General features: G+C 34.5%; 1 protein-coding gene across 2 annotated transcripts; it reads left to right on the plus strand.

Annotated features, from left to right (window-relative positions):
- Window positions 1-1,397: 1,397 nt before the first annotated feature.
- Window positions 1,398-8,528, plus strand: LOC106075263 (uncharacterized). 2 transcript variants are annotated; one of them, XM_013236217.2, is made up of 3 exons: window positions 1,398-1,893; window positions 2,214-3,729; window positions 6,247-8,528. In XM_013236217.2, the coding sequence occupies exons 2-3, from the start codon at window positions 2,269-2,271 to the stop codon at window positions 6,454-6,456; spliced, it is 1,671 nt and encodes a 556-aa protein (XP_013091671.2). In that variant the 5' UTR covers window positions 1,398-1,893; window positions 2,214-2,268; the 3' UTR covers window positions 6,457-8,528. The 2 variants fall into 2 exon arrangements, with proteins under 2 accessions (XP_013091671.2, XP_055900087.1); XM_056044112.1 differs by having other exon boundaries at window positions 1,398-3,729.
- The last annotated feature ends 7,640 nt before the right edge of the window (window positions 8,529-16,168 follow it).

A 16,168-nucleotide genomic window follows, 5' to 3' on the forward strand; every position in this document is an offset into this window, starting at 1 on the left:
CCCCACCGGCCCATTGAGTGCCGGCCCAAAAGCCCTAATGCTCAAGTAGCCAGCCCGTCCCTGCTAAAACCTATTTCAATATGGACCTCAGCTATCTTAGTTTGTTGTTTCGTTTATAAATTCTAGACGTTCTATCATGACTGACGATTATTACATCCAGGCCCATACTTTTGTAGGGCTGCAGGGGGAATGAGAGCAGGGTTCGAACTCAAAACCACCACGACAATATATTGGAGCGCACACCACTCGACCAGTGAGCCATCGTTAGTAATATGTCCAGTTTGCAGTCAAACATCTAAAGCGACAATAGATCAAGGCTTCACTAGTAGAAATAGATACAAGCAATATGCGCGAGCATTGAAATGTTTTGAGACTACCAACTGGCTCTTATCCCCTGACCTTCATTGGGAATGATGGGCGTACAGCAGATGTTTCCATTAACTAGTGGCTAAAGTAGGTCAGTTAACTGCAAGTAAGTGTTAAAGGTCAATGAAACAGACGCGTTCATGAATCTGTTCTATAAGTAATTATCTTGACTTTTTATTTCGGACTAATTAGGCTTACAAATTTAAACCAATAGTGTCTAAGACAATGTTTCCCTGCGAAAAAAAAAAAAAAGAGCATAAATGTAGTGGATTAATAAAGAACAACAAAAAGTGTCATCACATAGCAAAGATGATCATCCTTCTTTGAATTTTAGCATTTGATTTATATTTAGACATACATATCTATTTAAATATAATGTCTTAAAATATATTTCTATGTTTCTATATTTTATATTCTAATGTGTGAATGCTGTTTGTGTTGGTATCTAGGTCAGATCTATATTTGTAATTGTCATATCAAGTGCTTTTATTTTTTTGTTTTGTAAAAAAAAAAAAAATGGGTGCCGGTACTCAGTGATTGATTGCCTAACTTTTAACTACTAATAAATTAATAATATACGTTAAAATACAAGAAAAGTAATATCTTTTCCCCACATTCAAAAGGGTGCCGGTACGCCGCGCCGTACCGGTGCGTATCGATACAAAAAAGCCCTGGTTATAAGTAAACACTGAGACAGTAATTTTTCACATTTGTATCAGTTCGAACCAACCAAATTGTTAGGCCTATATCTATATCGTTGCTTAAAGACATATTTAGCTTAATAGACTAGTATCTAGATCTAATGCGAGTATAAAAAAGTTTCTAAATGTATGGATTAGATCTATATTATTATTACTATTTATTATTATTATAGATCTATAATTCTAGTGAAATCCATGACAATCGCGCATGCCGTCAATTACCTCCCCTTCTTTTCTGTGAAACTGGTTTATTCTGATGCAATCTAGAAGTAGTTCTGATATAAAAATAACCAGAATAAATGCGCTTTCATTTTTGTATTGTTTTTCTAAAATAAATTAAAAAGATGTAGCCAAGTAATAATATAAACTAATATAATAAAATTATAATACTTAAATGGTGCTAATTTTAAAAAATAATAGACACAAAGTTAAGGACAAATATTTTGTGGACTATATTTTTTATCAGATGAACACAACAGCTGTCAGACATCCGTATTTATCAAGTTAACATGGAGAATATGATTAAACAGATTGGATGTGAATTTCTAACAATATAAAGTGACTATTACGATTCATATTATGGATACATTAATACAAGTGACCGATATATTACCTTTATTTGTTATGATTAGCTTTATTTCAACATATTTTGCTGAAAGTTATCTTTGTAAAATCTTTACAACACAACAATTGTTATTTCCATGCGCCGGTGAAAAAATACCGCCAGTTCAACACCATTTCACAGAAAGTGAAAGAAACAACCAAGGATTAGGATACATGAATTTGTGGATGTTTGGAACATCTCCTGGAGTTTGGCCTTCTACAGGTACTGCTTTGGGATCTAGACAAGGATCATATTAGATCTAAGTCTTTCTTTGATAGTTCAGTGTTGTGAATATTTGTCAAGATTAACTGTCTTTACTTAGAATATGAGAATTGTATAAAATTTGTTCAGTTGTTGGCAAGAATTGAATCTTCGGTGTAGTTTTTACACTAAGACGGCCAAGCCGGATTCTAATATATGATCTAGATCTACAAAGTAGATATCTAGATAGAGTCTTGGTGCTATAGATCTTTCTACTCATTGAATAAGAATCTATCTAGATTCTAGATCCAAGTCTAAATCTTCTTTTTTGTTTTTAATAGCTAGATTCAAGATCTAGAGATTCATGAACTTTTACAAGTCATGACTGTCTGATACATGATTCACGTGTTTAACAAGTTTGCAATTTTAATGAACAGCCAACTTCAGAAGTCTTGTGATTTTAAAGATCACACAAAAAGTCATTTACTACCATATAGATCTATGCCTAGCCAAGCATCATCCACGAAACTTTTAACAATGCCTGGATTGTTACGTTTAAATAGTGTTGGTGAAGATTCATCAATCAATCATGTGAAAACCAATGAGATCAGTCTAGCAGGCATACGATCGTTGCCATTGGCATCGATTTTTCAGTTAACACCACATAATCATTTGAAAAAGTCATTTTCTTCTCCCCTGTCTTCAACAACAGTTGGCCATACTTTGCAAGGAAGATCAAGGATGTCTCTCTTCAGTCAGTTAACAAATTCAGGAAAACAGTCTTTTTCTTTAGATCACAGTTTTAAATACAGCCATCACACAGATTCAAGTTTTCAAAGTCCTTTGAGACTAAACATGAGTAGAGCTTTACACAGCTATCACAGTGCTCCCGACTTCAGTTCTGCTAGCCTACCCTCAACATCGTTGGCTAAACTTTTACAGCCTGAAATTCAAACTGCGACAAAAATTATTGCAGAATCATTTCAGCCAGCGCTGGTAATCAGTCCAGATCAGCCTGCTAATCTCTGCAAAGAAGAGAGCCGAAACATGCATACTCATGAAGCAGACGTAGAAGTTAATACTCAGGAAATTTTAAATGCTAGTGACAGCTCAGTATGTAGTATTGAAACTTCTCAGGTTGTCGATGAAGATGAAAGTGACTTGTCAGATAGTTTCAGCTGTAATCATTCGGTTAGTGATATTAGCAGTAGTCATAATAGTAACATTTTAAACAAGCCACAAGCTTCGAACTGTATGGGCCAGCTCTCTGTTCTTTCTACGCAAAGGAAAGTTGTGAAAAAAGGCCGTCCATCATCCAAAAAGCAAAGAAAAAGACAGCGTCAAAAACAGAAACATGCCATGAATTGTTCTTCAAAGGAATCTTCTTCAAAAACTCTTGACTGTAGTGCTGTGATAAATTCTGCATGTAAATCATCCACACCTGTTAAATTTGAATCAAAAATGAGCAAACAGCCTTCCTGTGTTTTATTTACTCTGCAGTCAGATTCGGATCTGTCTGATTGTGAAAGTGAGGACAGTGACTGGTCAAGTTGTGATGCTACAGTTTCTCCAATGAAAGATAACTCTTTCAGTGTTGCCTTAAGTCTTGATGCAATTTTTAAGCAGAAGAACATTCCTAGTCTTGAAAGTGTCATCACCTCCGCTAGTGATAGCTCCTCCGATTCAGACTTTTCTTTCCTGTCTGTTAATGACGAAACAGATGGTGGTGAGCAGTTGGTGAATGGTAATGCAATAGAAGAAATTAATGCCAAGTGGGAAAAGTGCTACCCCTCTGCTGGCTTCAGAAGCTGTGTAGCTATGACTACAAAAGAAAACATTGAGAACCCTCTCATTAAGGTATTTACTTTCTTAATAAATAAACTTTTTCTAAATGCATTCCCAGGTTCCATCCCTGCCAGCCCATCGTCCTGTGTGAGGTTTGGGCCAGGATGTAATTATCTTCAACATCCTAAACAAACAAATTAAGACAAATCTCTCAAATTAACATTTTTAAAATAGGTTCAAAATGTCACCAGAAATAAAAGTATGCCATGTTGTTTCTTTGGCGACTGTTTACAAAATGGCAGTTACTAATGCTTTAACCTAAATCTTTTTTTGGTACAAAGTATTATGATTTAAGCATCTGGTTTCAGAATCCTAAAAATGCTTATGGTTTTTATAAACAATGTTGAAAAGTATGTCTTATAAGTACAATTATTTGAAAGTTTTTTTTTGTGTAAATTAAGCATTTTTTTAATCTTATTTGTATTTAAAAGTTCGCCTTTAAATTTTAACTTTTTATTTAATCTGGGTGATGTAATGTATACTATTGCAGCTCCAGAATTCAATATTATTAAAGACTAAGTTTGAAAAAAATAACAAATCTTAACCGAAGCATAAACATAGACCATGGACATCGAACTTAAAAGGTCAATGTTATACGCACTGGTCTGGACTTACCTTTGTTTCACCGTATTTATCTTTTTCTAAGTCTTCACTTAATGACTGGGTCAGGGACTAGAAAGCCTGTCTTTAATATAGTTGAACTGGTGAATGAGAATACCCCATGCTACTAGAAATTGTTAAGACTTTCATTCCACCTTCCTACTGCTGTTTGATCTTCATCTTAGTGTCTAGGTCTATGGTGTTATTGGGCCTCTTAGCAGAAGTTATACTATTCCTTTCATCAGCCGTGTTGATGGGATGATCTTTAAATTATAATAAAAAAAAAATGAATGCAGTGATGGGAATTTTCCGACAATTGTCGGAATTCCGATAATTTCTTCTGGTCCGATTTTCTAGCAAAAAAATCCGAAGTTTTCCAGACATTTTTTTTTTTTAAATCCGATTTTATTATTTTTCCATTTTCGGAAGAATGCGAAATAAGATTTTTGATTTGTTTTGAACTCCGCACATCCGGTCTTTTGACACAGTTAAAGTTCTATTTTTTTTTTTAAATCTTGTGTTACCGTATTGTCTTATAAGTCTAGATCTCGGTCCAGATTAGAGTGGTTTGAATCAGTCTAGATAGATATCTAGATTCTTTAATTTGAATACTTTTGATCTAGATCTAGACTTCAATGGCTGCTTGCCAGCTTTTGAAAAGTATTCGACTTAAACTTAACTTAGACTTAAGAGTATCAATCATGAATGATGCCCGGTCACTATGTTACGACGTATGTAGCGCTAATCGCCGCTATTACTACAATTCAAGATCTATTATTTTTTCACTGTTGTTACGATGACCCCTAGATTTTTCTAATTTGAACCCTGCCTGCCGACTTCCTTGAGTTCAAATGGGATTAGATTTAGACATCTAGATCTATTATAATAATAATAAGATCTAGATCTACTCATCTAATAGAGTGATACTGTGATAGACCTACCGTGTACCGACCATCTGGATTTATATATAGAATATACTTTTTTTATATAGTAGTAAGTAGGCCTTCTTAAACTTCTTAACATGACTATAGTGAGTTACTGAGTATAAGCCTGACAGAATGTAGATATCTAATAATAATATATTGGATCTAGAATCTAGAAAAGTTATTAGATATAAGTAGTAGTAGCTCTACATTATAGATCTATCTATAGTGAGGGATATGTATATATTTTAATATAAAACTTATCATTACTAATTTTAAAAGCATGTTTTTCAAACACATTTAATCCTTATAGTTGTTTGAGAAAGAAGTTGTTACAATATCTGTAAAGCAGTTATCTATTATAGAATGCTCAGACTGCAAAAAGCTTTCTCCTCCCATCAATATATATACAAACAATAGTGCCATGAATGCATTTTGAGTGCAGTAATGCTAAATGAAGTGCAGTTTGTGTGCAGTAATGCACAATGCAGTGTAAATGTTATGTAATACAACATTAATTAAAGAAAATATGAAATTAAATGATTCTACGTAGTTTAAAAAAATTCAGCAACATCTTTTTTTAAGTCGTCGCCACGACAGGCCAGTTAAAAAACGGGTGGGGGGGGGGGGGGGGTTACAAAATTTCCTAAAATTTTTGCAAAGTCAGTTCCCATCACTGTGAATGGAAATGTTCTCGTGCGTTGATGTGTGAGAAAGAGTGATTGCATTGTTGGGATGAGCTGTCTAAGCCCAGCTTATTGTACACAGCATAACACTGTGTTGCTGCTGCGCCGCGCACTGTACAAAATAAACACCACTTTGCCATCTGTTGTATCTTTGATTGTATATTAGAATTAAATGGAGTCAAAGTGTGGGATAACTTATAGGCGTCTTAAACGACATCATTATATATTCATTCATTGTGTCACACTAAACTTCATGATTTAACCTAATAGTCTTTAGATGATGTTTTTGCTGAAAATTTTTTTATTTATTTTTTTTGCAGGTACGTTTTGCAGCAGAGCCTGAACTGTTGACAGTTTATTTGGTTGGAACCGAAGATCGCTGTGGAACATGGCAGCACTATGCATTAGATAGAGAGCGTTTTGGGAGACGCATTCAGGAAATCAGTAACATAGTTTCACCTATCCTTGAACAGCAACATCGTGCCAAAGTTTGTGAACGAAATATCAAACTTGTCAGCTGTGCAATTTGAAATAAGAAAAAAATGTGGACATGAACTTTGCTCCCCTTATTACTTTCTGTTTTGAAACAATCTAGTCTTACACCTACGTTTTGGTTATATCTTCAAAAGTATCCTCATTAATTTGTTCTCTTTTATTTTTTCCAAAGGAGTTACTTTTTTTTTTAATTTAAACATTGAAATAAAGATTTAATCTTTTTGTTCTTTTTTTTTTTTTTTCTTTTAGTTAATGTACTGTATGTATGGCAAAGGGTTTTGGGTTTAATTGGCTATTTTAAACTGTTTTTTTTTGTTTCCTAGTAAGAGATTGTTTCTTGGTGTCACATTCCACACTTGCTTCTCACACTCCTCATGGTTTTCATTTTACATCCTGCCACATCCCTCACGTGTTGTTCTCTTAGCAATACATAGTCTGTGATTGATTGTAAGTTATTTATTGGGTAAACGTTTGGCTCATGTTATTGCTTACCTGTACAATACTGTATCTGTTTATAAATATGGTTTTCATCATGATCACCTAATTCTCAACTTTTTTTGTTTTTAAACCCAAAGGATGGGTGTGTGGTTGTTCGCTGTGGAATGTTATCTGATTATTACCATGATGGTTCTGGGCTGAACCTTCAGTAATACCTTACTGTCTTGTCGAAGGTCTGGGGTTTGGACTTAATCTTCATTTTTTAAGCAGATTACCAAATCCCTAGGTATAAAAGTTAAAAATGATATTGTACTTATAAATTGACAGCTGCTTGTCTGAATAAACATTTTATGTCCATTTCTTAATGTTGAATGAAGATCTATATATATTCATTGAATAGAAGTTTGTGTTTTTATTAGATATATTTTTTAAAAAAATGTATTTATTTTGTGCACATTATGATAAACTCTAATAAATCTCAAATCTATTAGTTTATTCTATTCAAGGTTTATTTTTAAAAAATCAAATCTACAGCACCCTGTGCGAGGAACACATTTCTAGAGATAACTATTGTGGTCAAATCGATATATGGTATTGGTAACTAAAATATTTCTACTGATGTTCCATGATTCTTTAATTAAGTCCTGGCAGTGTCCAACTGTTACTTTTCATGGGAAAAGGATGTGTCAAACTCAAAATGGTTACTAGTGCATTTTTTTTAATGGTTAAGCTTTCTTAATTCAGACACATTTATAATTTAATATAAAAATAAAAGGGGGGGGGGCATTCAACAAATCCTCACATTGTTTTGTAAATGTTTTCATTGTATAATTCTGTTAGATGGGCAATCTATTTATCCTAGCACTAAAAAGTAGGAGTTGTTTTGATAAAGATGTTTGCTAATAAAATGTTTTTAGATTGCAATACATCCATTCATGTTGCTACAACAATTACATACGTTGGAAATTCAAATTCATATTATTTTGACATTATTTTTTTAGTTATTGTTTAATTTATATCTTTTTTTTTTTTAACTTGGAATCGTTTGTATGTGTGAGTACCGTACTGTCATTTTTATTCAACGTCTTTCATTTGTATAAAATTTAATTGATTCGATTTTCTTGTTTGTTCATCTTTATATTTTCATTTTGATGTATTGGTTTCAAACTTGTTTGTCTGTACAATTTATTTAGCTGCATAAGCCTTCTTGTAGTTATTAATGTAAAGACATTGTACACATCTTAGGTTTTATTGTTGAGATTGTGAACAAGTTGTTTGTGTGTGTGTTAGCAGTGGTTAGTGGGTCACTTTAATTAACCCTCCTCTCCTTATTTTTATTAACTTCTTTAAATTTCTACTTATATCAAATTGGCTATTTTAATTGATTATACCCCCCTCCTCCTTTTTTTTTTTTTCTCATACAAAAAAAAATTATGTATTCCATTATCACAACTTTTATACAGTATGTATGTAGAAAGGTGAAGCTGTTTGCTCAGACTGTTGACTAGTTATATAACTAATTTGTTTTGCTGTAAATAAAAGTTTGAACATTCACTAAGCCTATGTATAGGGTGTGGGGGTAATGCTCATTAATTCACTAATGTCATTACAAACTTCACACACTGTTGTATTGAAGTATTCTTGTAATAAATGCATTTCTAAATCGAAATGTCACTTTGTTGTCTAGTATATTTGCATTGCTGAATTTTGGATTTACTTAAAGGCAACTTAAAAGCTATAGCTTGGTGGCCCTCCAGGGATATATTTCAATTGTTTAGATTACTTTAGAAGAATGAGCACATGTAAAATTACCTTACAAATGGCCCATGTCTCTAATGGTTTTGGTTCTTATCAATTTTAAATCAGGTCCTGTATATAATGTCTCTAATGGTTTTGGTTCTTATCAATTTTAAATCAGGTCCTGTATATAATGTCTCTAATGGTTTTGGTTCTTATCAATTTTAAATCAGGCCCTATATATACAGGGATGTAAGGTAATTAAATTTAGTTTGCTCTACTACATATTTGTAGTTCTTTCTCATGATGTAATTTTTTGTCAAAGTTTCATAAAATATAGATTTGACTGGCAAAACCAAAAATCATGTGTCATTATCGCCCTCACTTGAGATCTTAATTTTTAGGCGTAAATGCGGCTAATTTTAGCTTGTTTGGAGCAAGCCCTTAGTCATGACTCATGTGGCTATTTATAGGTTGCTGACGTCACAAGTAGCAACGCTGTTCTAAGGGGAGAATACCCTTGTGTGGGAAGTTATTTTTAGAGGAACTTGTTTTGTTTACTGTTTTTGTGAACTTTCCTTTGAAATTCGTCCTCAACATGCACGTGATCTGACAGACTTATACACGTCGCACATAAGAGAGTTATTGCAGTATAATTAGTAGTGTGTGCTTTTTTTTTTTTTCAATCATTCTCAAAGTACCTTTTTTTTTTTTTATCTTGGATGAGGTCGAACCATGTAAGATTATCTACATTTTCAACTCGCACTGTTCCAATAACTTTTCTAGTCAATACAAGTTCATTGAATCAATACCGGTATAAGTTCATTTAAAACAAAAAAAAATGGTCGGAGTATAAAATATAATTAGTTCCTACACTTGAAAAATATACCATTAGTTTTGAAGACTTTGGATTACATTGACATGACTGAAAGAAAAGCCCGTTGAAGTCGGTGACATGTGAAGTTCAAACGATCCCAGTGTGTGAGGAATGTACGAGCTGATGTAACAGTTCACTTGTTGAAATGGCCAAAGGGTTGAATGGTTACTCCAGCAAGGTGGTATTGACCCCGTGAACCTGGGAGGATACGGACGGCACGTACTCTGTACAAACTGAAGACCTTTCTGAAGCTTGAAGTAAGCAAGGAACACGTGACCTAGAAGTCAAATTGTGTTTGAAATAAAAATACATTTACAAGAAAATACAGTTTCTTAAACAAATAGAAATATTGGTTATTATAGTACTGCCATCTCAGTCTCGGTATAGTACTTCGAACTTGTGTGTTGCAATTAACACAATGCGATAAACCGGTAATACAAGTAGGGTTAGGTTGATGACAGGTCAAATACAAGCCGAACATGGGTTTCTTTTATTATTATTATTGGTGATTTGTGGTAAACCTACAATCTTAATCGACCACCGGCGGACAATGGGTATTCTTGCCCTGGTGTTGCAAAATATGTAGGTCACAGCTGGGGCTGCGTAGCCACGGGAAAATAAACTGCATACCGGTACCTCATTAATCTTCGAACTCGAAGACCAGCCTTATTATGATTATTGGTTGTCATGACACATATGGTTTTAAGAAAATACCGGTATATACAACTAGAGACAATCACCTATACACACATTCGTTTTTATTGATTCAGTTAAACTAGTGTTATCTTCCCTTGCATCAATGCACACATTATAATTAGAGGTTTAACAGTTTTAACTACAGGTATATATTCTACTAAGATATTTTTATTAGCCATGTCAGGATAAAACCCTCACAAACACACACACACACTTTTCTCCTCCCTTCTTCACCAATTTTTTAAAGATACATTTTGCTAAAAGGTTATAATTACCGGGTACCTGAAAATAGTGATCGCATTTAAATGTATATCAATTATACCGGTATTTTTAAATATTCATCTCTCTTAGCACAGGTCTATTCCATCCACATGACTTGGAATGTCCTATTCATTATCCCACCCCTTTATTTTTGTCTTTTATGTCACCATAATCTGAAGTTCAATCAAACAGAAGTCCCTCACCATAACGTCGCCTTCGGATTTGTTTATTTGGCTCAATATCTTGAGAAAGAATGCTTGTAGATCATAGTGGCAGAAGACTACGTGCCAAGTTGAGGGTGTCAGCAGTGCTAGCTGCTTGTTTATTCTCCGTCTTGAACCAGAAATAACCGCATTGCAGCAGACAAGTTCATAAGGTCACATTCTAAGCAGACCCATATATAGACTACACTGTTCTTGATCTATCTATATCCGTGACAAAAGTTTATACCTTATACATTTCCCGCATAAAATGGTTTTCACAACAAAGACTTTTACGTACGCTATAGAATAGACTCTATATAAACCATACAAAAAATGATTAAGACACACGATTATCAACTTATTTAGATTATATGAATATAAACTACAAAAACATAAAAATACCTTTTAAAAATCCAAGCTTATATGAAGTGTAATTGTATCAATTAGTTAAAATCTTACATGAAATTAAATTTGTAATAGATCAAGACTATTCTAGACCAACAACAATACATCTGTGCAATTAAAAAAAAGCATTTTGACCACTTGTTTTTGTTTAGCGGTCGACAAATCTTGCCTGGTGCTCTAACAGACTAAGGGATAGGTAAAGGTAAAAAAAAAAAGGTAAATTTCATTCATTTAGCATTCTCAACTCTCTATGATCCTATCACTTGACTGGACCAGTTGGGAAAATGGGAGAGGGGTGGAGAAAGAAAGAGATCCATCCCAGTGGCGCTACAGCTCATGGAGGGGGCCCTGGCCTGCTTTAGCACATCTCTCCAATCTGATCTCTCCTGTGCTTTACGTCTCCATGCCCGGACTTTGAGCTCTTGTAGATCCGCCTCTACGTCATCACAGGGAAAAAAATAATTCGTTTTGTGGGTTTTGCAAGTTCCGGATGTCCTTTCAGAATCGATAAGATATTACATCCTAGCCCAAACTTCCCGCAGGGTTCTAACCCGGAGTCATTGAACAACAGTCCACAGCGCATACCGCACGGCCAACGCTAGAGATTTCACCCCATAAAACACGTACAATAGTGTGCATACTTGAGCCAGAAAGTGGACGCGAGGCGACTTATTATGTAGGCCTATTATATAAATACAATGCATATTTACACCGTTATCTGATAATAATGATACATAATGCTTCAAGATAGGCCCCGGACCGAGGCTACATAAGTAGAATGATCATTATGTACCTGTCATTTGTAATATGAATGAAACAGATAACTTAAAATATTGTTTTTACAAGTAGACCCCTATTGTCTATGAATGTAATTCTAAAGCCACCCTTACATGATAAGAATAATAACAATGTTTTATAGAATAGTAATTATCAACTAAATCATTGGAAAATTATTATGAAGCCTATATTCTGTATTCTTATGATTTACAACATGACAGTCACACTGTTATAGTCTACTTCCTACACCCACCCACACACACACATTCCCTAACAACAAGATGTGACGGAGAGTCTGTCCTAATACATTTGCCGGTAGGGTAAATCTAAATATGTTTCTACATTTTAAATCGCAACACCAACTCAATCACTAAACAAGCCAAAGTCTTTTTAACTCTTTCTCTCCGTAATTATTACCACATTCTGGTGGAATCAACGTTGATATCGTCAGTTAAGAGAGAAAGAGTTAAAAAATACTTTTAAAAAAGGTTATACACGGGAAACGAGCAGTACAATTACTGCCATATCTCTATCAATACTGAACGGATTATCTCCCCTTATATATATATATATATATATATATATATATATATATATAAGACAAAGTTAATCATAATTACCTCTATCCGATTAACTATTTGTTTGGTTGTCTCACTGATCCGTGCTTTGTCTTCGACAATTAATAACGGGGCAATGTTGTAACTTCATTATAGAATAGGAAGGGGGAATAAATATCTTGTACAAGATTTGTACCAGACAGATGGTTGCCTGACCGTGCGGTTTGCGCGCTGGACTGTTGTTTGGATTTATCGATGGTCCCGGGTTCATGCCTTGCCCGCTCCCATCCCCCGTCGTCTTGCGGGAGGTTTGGACTAGGAAGTAAACTATCTTCAACTCTGAAGGAACATCTGAAACATATAAAACACCAAAACAGAGTCGATATAGCTTTAAAAAAAAAGACAGCCTGATAAGTAGATCTTATAACTTTGATATTACTAAACAGTTTCGCTCGTGATAGTGATTCAAATGGAATGAAACACTAAGGCAAAGTAGGTTACATAGAGTCATAGACTATTATCAATTCCATATGTAAATTATATAGCCTACACCTGCTAAGTCGTGTGTGTTACTGGATTTGTAGGCCTATTTTATTGTTAAAAATGTCTTTAAACGAGTTAACTGACCATTGTTCTATTTTGTAACCAGAAATAATTAAGGTCTATTCTAAAAGTAAGACGGTTGCTTTGAAGTCTATTGGCGATAGAACTGGAGCACTGTGAGTCTGTGACATTCTTAACCAGTTGACCTAATTCAGTCAGTGACATGTCAATGACACTAAGTGAAGTTTCGAGACTGATTTCATTTTTCCACGCAGTAGGCGTGTCTAAGTGTGTTTGTTGTTGTAGTTGCCGGGGGAGGAGGGGGGAATTCCTGCTTCATATTAATACCGTGTAAAAGCCGCGGAACTTCCTTAACGGCTCTATTTCCTCGGCTGTAGGCTGTAAGCCATTACTATTTGCCGAAGTGTCTGAAAACTCAAAGCCCTAAGTTAATGTACATACTGTAATAAGAAAATTAGGTCAAAGGTTCCAATTATTGATTAGGTGGGCATTAGAGAAGGAAATGTGTCATGTTCATTGACTGCTCAACTAAACGTGAGGATCAATAAACGAATGAAAAGTTGACACAATGCATTACCCCGTTCTTATCACAACTACGTAGTCTTACACTAGTGCGTACAGTTATTGTAAGCTTTACATATAGGTTTCAAATTTTGTCAATGGCGATTCTAGGGAGGGGGCGATCGAACTCCCACTCGATTTAAGGCTTCCGCAGCAGAGTAGGGGTAGGGGGAATTTGGTAGGGGAGGGGGAGTGCATTATGTGAGAGCATTTGTACATTTGGATTTAGTCTAGATCTTCTAGATCTAGTATGTAGATATAATCTATATAGGATTTACGTAAAAATTTAAGAAAAACTTATAAAATTTAATAAATGGTAGCAACTTTAAATTTACTGTTAACGCATTATTACGGTAATACGTCTGACCCCACCATGTTGGCTCTAGACCTAGATAGATTTGTATGTCTGTAGCCAAATTTACATTTATTTTTTTTTTCCTTTGAAAAATTATAACGGTCAAACTAGAGTTTTATCCATGTGGCCAACGAGCTAGTAATTCTTTTCGCAGCGACATACATCAACTGCAAAATTTCTAGGAAAATCGTTAGAGCAGTAGCATATTCTATGAAGGAATGACTTGAATAGAGGTATCGTAAAAAAGAGATTTACAACACAATTTTAAACAAAGAAATACTTGAAATGTAAATTGTTTTAACTCTGCCCCTGTACCGGTATTTATGGTGTGCACCATTTAGAACCGGTTTAAAACACAATTGTTTTTTTTTTAAAAAGAACCTTTATGTCGCCCAAATGGAAAAGTAAAGGAATCACAGCGTCTGGCGTGCGTTCTGAAACAAGAGGAAAGAGGATTCCACTGTCCTTCGTCCTGCCTGGTATCTTTTGGGAGACTGATGCTGTGGACCTGGAGCAACACTGGGAAGTGAGTTATTGGTGCGGCACAGCGGGAGTTGCATGAGTCGTGAACTGGCATGTTTCGCTTGAAGGAGGGGTGAACGTAGCGAGAGAACAAGACTTTGTGTTTGACGGAAGAGAACTTAAGTTTGACAGTCGCTGTTTTGTGTTCTTGTCATCATCTACAAAGGGAGCCTATCATTCTTCATTATAAATAAACATCCATCATAGTCTTCCTCATTCGTTGAGTTGTCTCCCTTAAGTTAAAAATAATATCATATTTATGATTTTTTTTACTATCATCTTCATATCAATTTTAATCAAATGAGTTTTCTATCACAATTTTCGGAACAGACTAAATTACTTTGGTTTTTATTACTTCAACCAGTACAGAATTTTATTATCTTTTTTATATGGAGGCATGACACACAAACTGAATTTTAATAGCGAGCTTAATAGCGAGCTCCTCTACACTTAGTGCTATGTTTCTGTTGTGTTGTCTTTATACGATATAAGGATCAATAAAGCAGTCTTAGTCTTATTTAATCAAACTGTATCCATAGCCCCATTTTCGAAGATATCTATCAAAGTATGAATATATATCACAAAAGAAACCCAACCTCAAAATATCTGGGAATGCCTTTGGGTCTAGTAACCTAAGTAAATCGGTGAACGGGAATATCCAGTACGAGGATACTTGAAAAACTAGTCAACAATACAAACGAATACTCAATTTATAAGAAGCTTATGTTAAGATTACATATTTATTTTTCTAAAAAAAAAATTAAATAAATAAATAGATTTAGTCTATAAAAAAAAAAGAATTACCGAAGCTGATTTTGGTGGGAAAATACTTTCGTAGTCCTAGCTGACGCAAGCGTCATAAGTCTGTTATTTCTACCGTAAATATATTTTGGCAGAATTCGGCACCAGACAAAGTCTTACACTCATATGCTTACCGAGGTATAAGGAGGTCAGAATCAAAGATTACTCCATTTAGAGTTAGATCAGCGGCATGACCCTTATGACGGAGGTCAAAGTTTACAAACCGGCTGGCCAAATGATAGGCCTGAATGTCAGCAAAGTCAGATGAAGGCTATTTATAAAAGACACATGTAAAGATTTAATGGAGGCGCAGTGTTTGAGAGATCTGAAGGGGAACTTTTACCTATAAAGATTTTAGAATGCAATATTATGTGACATATAAATTACACTTTATAAATAGGGCCTACCACGATACGTGGGAGAAACTAAACGAATATTTTGTGTCAGCGTGCAAGACAGTGTTTCCCAAACTGTGTTTCGCGGAACCCTAGTGCACTGCCAAGGCCGCCTCTGTTGTTTATATTGGCCAATTTCAAAACGTCCCGATTGGTCCAATTTCAAAGAAAATGTCATACCGTCATAATGCTTTGGTCTAATTTTAGTAAATCTGCTTGAACAATTTAAATCTATTCCAGTAGGCGCACTAAATATAGTTAAAGGAAACAGATCAGCTACGAAGACTCAGAACAATTTTCTAACTTGTATTACTATTCAATGTAGAACAGAGTTAGAATCATTATAGACACGAGATAAATGACAATAATGAAATAGACTTATTAACAAGAACAAGAATACTTTGGAAAAAAAAAAACAAAGCGTATATTAAGTGTAACTGTATCGATTAGTTTTGATCAGTGGTGTAATTAAATTTATAATGTAGATGTAGATTAAAGAAATCTTCAAAACATAGTCTAGTCTATTCAAGATAACTAAACCAGAATTAAATCTATTGGCATCTGTCGATAATGAGAATTTAATTTAATTTAATACAAT

Source organism: Biomphalaria glabrata, chromosome 10 (genome assembly GCF_947242115.1).
Source record: "Biomphalaria glabrata chromosome 10, xgBioGlab47.1, whole genome shotgun sequence".
Taxonomy (NCBI): Eukaryota; Metazoa; Mollusca; class Gastropoda; family Planorbidae; genus Biomphalaria; species Biomphalaria glabrata.

Excerpts from the sequence above, each read along its gene's own strand:
- LOC106075263 (XM_056044112.1), top strand. The coding sequence starts at position 2,269 with ATGATTCACGTGTTTAACAAGTTTGCAATTTTAATGAACAGCCAACTT. Across the intron at positions 3,730-6,246 it reads TTGAGAACCCTCTCATTAAG|GTACGTTTTGCAGCAGAGCC; the intron begins GTATTTACTTTC and ends TTTTTTTTGCAG.